The 9,602-nt window shown below is 34.7% G+C and overlaps 1 protein-coding gene across 2 annotated transcripts in view; it reads left to right on the plus strand.

Moving 5' to 3' along the window:
• The window catches only part of CSMD3 (CUB and Sushi multiple domains 3), a 720,137-nt gene extending 710,850 nt beyond the window's left edge, over positions 1-9,287 (plus strand). For both annotated transcript variants that reach the window (XM_037381737.1, XM_037381738.1), the window contains 4 exons: positions 3,177-3,289; positions 5,461-5,548; positions 7,650-7,785; positions 9,128-9,287. In XM_037381737.1, the coding sequence (XP_037237634.1) occupies positions 3,177-3,289; positions 5,461-5,548; positions 7,650-7,785; positions 9,128-9,287 (497 nt within the window). The remainder of the gene's footprint in view (positions 1-3,176; positions 3,290-5,460; positions 5,549-7,649; positions 7,786-9,127) is intronic.
• The last annotated feature ends 315 nt before the right edge of the window (positions 9,288-9,602 follow it).

Consider the following 9,602-nt stretch of genomic DNA (forward strand, 5'->3'; position numbering starts at 1 on the left):
TCCGGTGGATCCCTTTTGGCCCCACAGATATGTGTGTGTCTAAGTGGTGTAGCAGGTCACTGCCCATTTCCCCTTAGATTATGGAGGCTTCATTCTGCTCCCTGTCCCTGTCTTCCAACTCAGTGGGCTGGGTTCCCAGCGAAGTAGCCCCCTTCATACTGTGGTTTCAAAAGAAGCCCTTGATTGCAACAGTGGTTTATGATACTCCACAGTCCCCGACATTCAGAGCACTGTTGCCATGGTTATGTTGGCACAATATGCACAGTTCTCTATGCTGCGAACAATCAGCAGAAACTACAGATATGGCTTGACAAGCAAGTAAACAAAAATACTGTAAAAAAATGTTTAGGTTGATAGTTGGGAATTTTTTTGTTGTTTTTAAAACTCTGTCAGTTTCTTAATTGAGACATCTCAGCCACACAGACAAAGGGCCTATCACACTGCAGGAGTGACACGCTATATAGCACAGGGGGGTGAATAAGCATAAAAGAACTCAAAACTTAGTTTCTTGAAATTTTACCTTCTGTCTAGAACCTTTTTGAAAGGACTGAAGAAACCTAAAAATTGCATCAGATGGAACACTGGTGGTTTTAATCTTGTTTATCAGTTAAGGACCACTCTCTCTGAAGTAGTTTAGCACCACTCATTTTTCACCAGAGGTGTTAGTAAGGACAGAAGTGAAAGAATATTAATCTATTGGAAAAAGGCATCCTAACCTGAATTGAAATTTTGAGATGCTCATCTTGCCATAGTCTGTAGTGAAAGTCTAGGGTGAATAAACTAATGGAGAGGACAAAGTTGAATGTCTTTTCTTAGTTAGGTTATATATGGGCATGTGATCTGTTTCCATTTTATAAGTTTTTTGTTTTCTCAGATTAGCAGCCAGCAAGACAGATGTGACCATGCTTTTTCTTCTCTGGAATTTATTTTTAACAGAATAACATCACCTACCCCTTTCTTCTGAACATGCATACAAAACTCTGTTAGTCTGAAAACTCTGTGGTCTCCCAGATCATCTCTTTGCAGCATTGCAGTCCAATATTAAGCTATTCCGTTGTGCCAGCATTTCTTCTTTCTCTACCTTAAGAGATGCAAAGAGCGCTAAGTACCTGCGTATTTCCTTCCTTCCACTACTGTGTGAGCTAGTGTTTTTGTGCAGCCTTAGATATTTCTTTTTCACTGGACAGTGTGGTGGCTGGACCTTGGTTGGATGCCAGGTGCCCACCAAGCAGGTCAATCCTCCTCACTCTTTTCCACTGCTCCAGCGTGGTGTCCCACCCATGGGAGACAGTCCTCCATGAACTTCTGCAGTGTGGGTCCCCCAACAGGGTCACAAGCCCAGCCCCAAACCTGCCCCAGCCGGGGCTCCTTGCCATGGGGGCTCACAGGCCCTGCCAGGAGCTGCTCCAGCGTGGGCTGCCCACAGGGTCACAGCCTCCTCCGGGCACCCTGTGCTCTGGCGTGGGGCCCTGCACGGGCTGCAGGTGGGGATCTGCTCCCCCGCCACCCTCCATGGGCTGAGGGGCACAGCCTGCCTCACCAGGGGCTGCACCACGGGCTGGGGGGGAACCTCTGCTCGGGCGCCTGGGGCACCTCCTGCTTCACTGCCCTTGATGCCTGCACAGCTGTTTCCCTTACATATTCTCAGTCTTCTTCTCTGGCTGCTGATGTGTAGCAGTTTTTTCCTGTTCTTAAGTGCATCACAGGGGTACTACCACTGTTGCTGATGAGCTCAGCCTTGGCCAGCAGTGAGTCTGTCTTGGAGCTGGCCAGCATTGATGCTGTCAGACACAGGGTTCTCACACAAGCTACCCCTGTAGCCCTGCTGCTACCAAAACCCAATACTGAGAGCCAGTACCTCTCCTGTATCTCAGTGCTGTCTTCAGTTCTTGTTCACATCACAGAATTTGGATGAACATAAAAATGGGAAATAACCAAAATTAACAGTATGCTATGTTACTGGAGTTTTCAGTTAATAAAAAGATATCTAGTTTATTTCGTGCATAGCTAACACATACTAGCTATAGCTAGTCTGAAGTCATCCCAATATGTTAGTCAGTATAAATTAGCAAAAAAAAAAAAGGGGGGGCAGGGATGACCAGTGTTTCAGTCTAATTCATTCATAGTACGAAGTCTGTTCCTTGATGCATTGAGTCAATAAACCAGTGAATTCTAATTGCAGTTTTGTGGAACTTTCTGGAGGTGGAAGTATAATTGTTTGGGGATTCATTTTTTTTTTTTTTTCTTTAGCCATCATTAGGTTTTATTCATGTAAAATGTAATGCAACCTTGGATGATTCTACAAATTGAAGACTTCATATAAAGTGAACAGTAATTTCAGTACTCTGCCAGAAGGGAAATGATCCTACTAGAGAGGTCTTTCTATTTAAATTCTGAAGTTTTAAACCATTAATTGATAGCGATGATTAAAAGGGGGGGTGGTGGTGGAAATCTTGACTGTGTTTTCACTGTTCACCATTGTCTTTGTAACGGAAGATTAAATCAGTAAGCATACTATATTATTTTATTTTCATTCTCCAGATTAACAAATTAATTTATTTGGGTTCTAAATATTTCTTTTGCAGGAATGAAAATGAGTCAATTTATTATGCTTACTAAACAAATACGGTTATATACAAGTCTCGTAATTGTCTGGAAGAAACTGTGTTGTAATATTGACTGATGAGGAACAATTCCATTTTCTGAGATATTTTCAAATCTAGAATTTTTTAATGTAGCATGAGCTTTTGGAAAAGAATTGGAAGTTCCTATTGTCATCTTCTTCACCTAATAGCTAAATTACAAATAGTGACAATGGGGATGTGAGATTCAAATACATTATGCCTGATTCAGAACAGTGTTTTCCATCTCATCTGAGATTACTGTCAATGTTTTTTCTGAGACTTGTAACCATAACAGTTAAGTAACATCTGTGTGTATAGGGTTTCCTTTCTGTCCTCTCTACAGGCTAAGCTAAAACCAATTTCTATTGAAATCCTATGAAAATTTAAATAATTTCACAGAAGAATGCATGTTGCTAAACTAAAATGTTGGTAACAGTACTACCTATTCTTCCTACTTTCCATTTTTAAGGCAAGGGATTAAATGATTATTCTAAAGATGAAATTATTTCTCTGCTCAACACAAATATAAATTTTTAAAACTGTATTCTACAGGAGTGTATAAAAGCCAGGAAGCTCGGCTAATGCTCCACATATATCTCATTAAAGCACCCTCCCATACATCTGTGAGCAAATTGAAAGAGGAAAAATGGGCTATGGATGGTTTTGTGAGTATATTTCTGCTACAAAAGTGATAGATTTTGTTGTTGTTGTTGTTTGAAGTCATACTGGTCTTCTACACCCAAAAAATCCTGAGATATATCAAATGGAATCTTTTTAGCAATGCTGATTCATTAAATGAAATGAAAATCTTTTTCTAAGACATAGAAGACCAGTCTGAGGGGAAATATGGAAATAGTAATACTGTGTAAACATAATTATACTGCACATTAGCACAGAAGTCTTTATTCTACTTCTTTATTTTTATTCCAATATATTGAGAAATTTTATCATTGTGATAATATAATAATTTATATTAATATTTTATTATAAAATATCATGTTAATATTATAAAAATATCATTAGGCTAGCAGCCATATTTTACTTAATGGTGATAATTTTATATTGTATTTTGGTATTAATATGGTGTTACATACCATGAAAAAGCTGAACTGTTACATGTATCGGGAAAACAAAATAGATTTCTCTAATCAAGCATTAAGCCCCTTGGAGGTTCTGGGGCTGAGCTCATTCTTTAAAAAGAAGAAGAGAGTTCATAGCTGAGAGGAGGCAAAGTGAAAGAGAAGTGTAAAAAGAAGGAACAGCACAGGTGCCTTGGATGTGTTTAAACCTTGAAAAGGAAATCACTTCAGAGGACAGAAAAAACAAACATCCCCCAAGATAATGCTAAAGCTGGAAAAAGATGAGTCTGTTGGGGACCCGAGACACTTTATTTGCCAGAGAAGATGGCAGACTTTTCAGAAAAGAAAGGGCCTAAAATAATTTGGATGATAATAAACACTCATACATCCCTATTACACCGTACCATTTTTCAAGGAATTTGTCTGTTTTCTTAGTTTCACCTACTTTTAAAGCACTATAGGGACACCAGTATGGGTGCACATGCCAAAAGGAGAGAAGAGGTGTACATTGAAGTGTGCACATAAATTTATATTTGTATAACTTGTGGCATTGCTTCCATAATAATTTTTCAAAAAGATGTAGAACAAAACAAAAACCAAAGCAAAAATCCCTAAACTGCCTAAACAATAAATAGTGTTAAAAGGGCTTATCTCCCTTGGTTTGTACAAACTTTATGCTTCATAAGCATGCCTCTGAGTTGAAAAAAAAAAATGATAAAAGCAAGAAATTTACTTTCAAATTTCTAAATGTACAAAAGTATGCAGTACAGTCCCTATTATTTCATATGCTATTTACACACTGTTCTTATTTGACCATTTTCTCTTTTTTTCATCTGTTTTGGTGCTTTTTTGGTTTTTTGGGGTTTGGTTTGTTTTGTTTTGTTTTTTGTTTTTAACACTGTAATAGCTCAAACAGGTTGCTTTACCCCAAAGTAAGAATCTCACCTGAGAAATGCACCCTTTCTTCAGTGAAAACAGCTTCAGATCATTACTGAAGACACACTGTTGCCTTGAGAAAGGAAAGCTTAAGGGAAAATCTTGAAGGAACCTACCTTGGGACCATTGAATTTAAACCTAATAACAATCCTGGGAAGCAAGTACCTGTAAATTTGAACACAATGTGTTAGTTTAGAATGTACTTACCTTAATAAGGGAGGTATTCATAAGATCACCACTCTTTTCTTTCTCCACCAATTCTTTTAGTTATACTAGCATATTTTGATCTTGTACCAAAGCCTTATTCAATATTCTTCCGGTCTACAGCTGTATAATTAAGTAATTATTGGGATAAGTGCTAGAAAGAACGAAGGAACTAACTGTCAATTGAATGTGAGGTCTTTTTTATTTACTTTTAAAGTAATGATTAAAAAATCAACACTTGCATCTTTTAAGATTACCTACAATATAACCTTTGCCATCTACTTCCTAAACAAATCAGTTAATTTTGAAGTACATAAGTTGCTTAGAAACACTGACATCTTGATTTTCCAGAAACTTTAAGTTGTTGTTTTAAAGAAATAATACAGTTAAAGGTAGTATAAGGTAGTATATGTGACCATAAGCTACCATGCCTAAGTTGTGCCTTTGACAGTTCTGTCTTTTCTTTTTAAATGTATAGATTTCTGAGAAAAAAAGAGGCCTTTTTTAGTCAGGAAAAAGCTACCAGACAAGCATATTAGGATATCTCTCTTCAATTAGATATTATTAACTTCTAACAAACTTTTCCCCATTTAATTCGAAGTACTATTTGTCTACAGGTATCTGCTGAACCTGATGGAGCAACATATGTTTTTCAAGGATTCATCCAGGGTAAAGATTATGGACAATTTGGACTGCAAAGATTAGGTATTCAGCAAATTGGATGTTTTTAACAGTATATTGTTGCATGTTCTGTTTTATTATTATGTCCGGTAGTATAAGGATATCCACAGGATGTTAGCAGTATTGGCATTTTATAGAATATTGAGATATTTATATTTTTAAAGTCTCATTTAAATAGTACTTACAAAGATTGTTTTGTCAGAAGTTGTAAGGAGTTATAAATGCCTTGCCTTGTACTGCTTAGTATAGCTATACATTTGTAATGTTTTGACCAATGTTGCTCTATGAATATATGTAAAATGCATTTAGTTTCAGATCTTAATAACTAGTTAGAGAACCCATGTTGCAGAATGCTCTGATAAACTGGTTTCTTGCTCATGGTGCTGAAACAACATTTCACCTAAACGTTTGCTAAAGAGTGAAACTGCAAAATGTTTGCTATTAAATCTTTATGTTACACATAAGAAAACCAAAATGTTACTTACTCGGTAAGCATTTGTTTCCTAAAAATTGACAACTTGGTTCTATACTTTATTCTAAATGAAACTAAGAGTCTTTATTTGTCCTTTCTTGGAGAATTATAACCTTTAGGAAAATTAATTTACTTTTCTGATACAGTCTTAAGAACTGTGATATTTCTCCTTCCACAAGAATTTTAATTTAGTTAATACTAAATTCTTGAATGATGAAATACTACTGGAAATGCTTTAGAAGATGAATTATTTTTCAGTGATGTAATTGCTCCTTAGATAGAGCACTTATCTTCAACTAAAATTCCTATATGTGGATGTAAAAGTAAGTTTTTTTCAGCCACAAAATATTATCCATTCTGTTTCATTAAAAGCAGGAAATTCTTTAATTCTTGTGTGTGCTGGGAGGATTTATTAGTGAATCCATGAAGTAAAGGCATTTTTTTCTTTTTTCGCAGTACCAAGTCACAGTAAAATGCACTGGTTTGGATCTTGATTTTCACTGTATTTGCATATGTAAATTTTTAAAAAATAATTTCTAGAAATATTTTTATCAAGAAATATTTTATTTAAATGAATATAAAAATAGTTATTTCCTTTTCTTAACTTCTTCAAAATATTTGATAGCCATCTAACAAGAACTAAAATGCAAGACTTCCTTGGCAGTTTTTTGATCAATTCTTATGAAAATTTTATTTCTTCCTTTGATTTTCAGAGAGATTTTTTTTCTTTTTTTTTTTTTTTTAGTTTTATATCTTCTAAGAACAGAATGGTTCACTCAGGTTTAGATTCCATATAAGAATTAATTGTAGTTATTATAGTCAATAATACAGTTACAGAGAGATTTACTATCATTGAACAGATTTTGTTTAGCATGCTTAGCACTTAATTATTTAATGTACACAAACACAAAATACTTTCTCTGAAACAAAATATTTTGACTGCTGTTCCCATAAAATTTTCCTTACAGCTTTTAATTTATTTTTCTGTGCTTTAGTATGTTGACTGTCCATTTGTTTCTTTTTGTTCAGTCATTTGTTTTGTTGGGGGGGGGGGGCTATTATTATTTTCTATATATTACCTTGTAAGATCAAGAAAGTCAGAAAATATTATGCTATGCAATTCTTAAAAGTTCCAGTTCACAACTTAAAAATTAACTAAGAAGCTGAATTGTTATTCCTTTCCTCACATTAAAAAAAGTGTATATCTGTCTAGATAATGTTTCTCAACCATGCAGCAGCTCATATTCGTATTTTTACAATGTGCAGTATTTATTAATTTCTGAACTATACAAATATAATCAGTAATAAAATCAAATGTGTGTTGTTACAAATTTGACTTTTTGTAACGTAGTACATTAATGTGTATTAATAACATCCAAATCCTGAATCCCATAAAGAATTATGCTGTAAGATATTTACTGTACCAGAGTATACATATTGCTGTTCCAACATTTTGCATGCACTTTTTAATCAGAATGTGGTATACCACACTACATTTACTTTCCAGGTGGTCTCAGCATACAGCTATATGTATACAGCTGAAAACACTGTGATGATCTGATCACAAGGTGTTACTGAAGTCTGAAGTTTATTGAGTAGGATGTGCCAGGGTAACAGACACATATATTACTTCTTTTTTCTTCTTCTTTTTAGGTCTTAACATGTCTGAAGGTTCAATTTCTTCTAATCAACCACATGGTACAAATAGTAGTTCAGTGGCCATTGCTATCCTTGTGCCTTTCTTTGCCCTTATATTTGCTGGTTTTGGCTTTTATCTTTATAAACAAAGGTATGTAAAAAATATGTATATAGAACTGCTGTGTGACTTGGTGTTTTTATTGCCTTCGGTCTTTGTTAGTGTAAGTAAAGTTTTCTGTAAAACCACAAAATATTTAGAAACTCTGCATGTAGACAGTTCTTCCTACCTCTGTCAAAGTCTGGCATAATGCCTAAGAGATAAGTTTTATTGTACTATGCTATACTTTCATTCCTACCTATTTAAAATGTTATAAATTTCTCTTTATGATAGCAAAATGGATGCTATAAATTAATGACATATGGGGAATAATATAATTAATAGACTTTGTGTGTATTTACATTAGATTGCCCGTATTATTTTTTTTCACGTGACAGAATTAAGAGTCATATCTTAATTTATTCAATGCCTGCTCTGTTTATTGGCTTGCAAGTATATACAAGTATTATGTCATTGGGAGGTTTTATTATGGAACTGTTCCTGCATCTGAAATTATTAGTTCATATGCAATTTTGTTACATAGCCACCAGTCTTCTCAATTTCATTAGTCAAGTTCAACAGTGTTCATGTTATTGAGACCAGTATTAGTTCTTTGGATTTAGTGTCAATCTTTTCAGACAGCTTTAAAGCATTAGATGACTAAAGAAAATTTAATCACAAGACAATTCATTGCCTACTAACTTTCAAAATGGTGATTTATGTCTGGTAGCTTGACAATAGTAATTGTAAATATACTCTGCAAAATAACAGCAGTTTAAAACACATACTATCATTTTTAAACGGTATCACTTGTTTTTGAACTGCATCAGAATATGAAAATTTATTTACATAATTTTTTAATACATTTGCTGTCTACTGTATGTTGTAAGCACTTGGCTGCACATTTCTTATTGAGATTTGCAATACGGTATGCATTTTGCATAACAATATAGATGAAACATTTTCAAGGGACTGAACTTTGATATTTTGAGTTATTTGGTGAAAAATAAAATGTTTCAGCTATAAATTCATTCTTGATAAACTTGTTGAGTCTCCAAAAGGAAAAAGAAAATCTGAGTCACATGGCTAGGGAATTATTGAATCTTTACAAGATTTTGTTGCACTCAACTATTTATCATCTGATCATACAAGCGGAAATACCTACCTCTTCCTAGGTTGTAAACTAAATTTTTAAGTGAATACCATTGTAAATGAATCATGAATCCCTTAAACTTTGATAAAGACAGTCCTAATTCTTATCACGGATATGGAAAAATATACTGAGATATTTTACCTCCCATAATAGGAACTGGGAGCTAAATTCTATTCAGATTCTTAAACCACATCCAAGTCAGAGGGAAAAACTTCAGTTACAAATACTCTCTTTCTTCTACAGGACTGCACCTAAAACACAGTATACAGGATGCTCTGTACATGAAAATAATAATGGACAAGCTGCTTTTGAAAACCCCATGTATGACACAAATGCGAAGTCCGTGGAAGGGAAAGCAGTACGATTTGACCCCAACTTGAACACCGTTTGCACAATGGTATAATGTGGCAATGATATGTCTTCAAAGTCTGGAAATTGACACACAACACAGTGCACACAGTTCACTGATTAAAAAAAAAAGAAATTAAAAAAAAATTAAAGCACACTTTTCAGGATATACTGGGTCACCTTTTCCTGAGGATGATAGAAAAGAATGGGTTGTGGTTACTTTGTTTTGATTTTGTTTTTCATAAACTGGATCAGAATTCTTCTTCGTGTATACCATGGAGAGTTTTACAAACATTTGCTGCACTCCATGAGTGCTACTCACAGTTTATTTGCTTTTTTTAAAAAGGAGGTTATTCTAAAACATAAAACA

Source organism: Falco rusticolus, chromosome 3 (assembly GCF_015220075.1).
Source record: "Falco rusticolus isolate bFalRus1 chromosome 3, bFalRus1.pri, whole genome shotgun sequence".
Taxonomy (NCBI): Eukaryota; Metazoa; Chordata; class Aves; order Falconiformes; family Falconidae; genus Falco; species Falco rusticolus.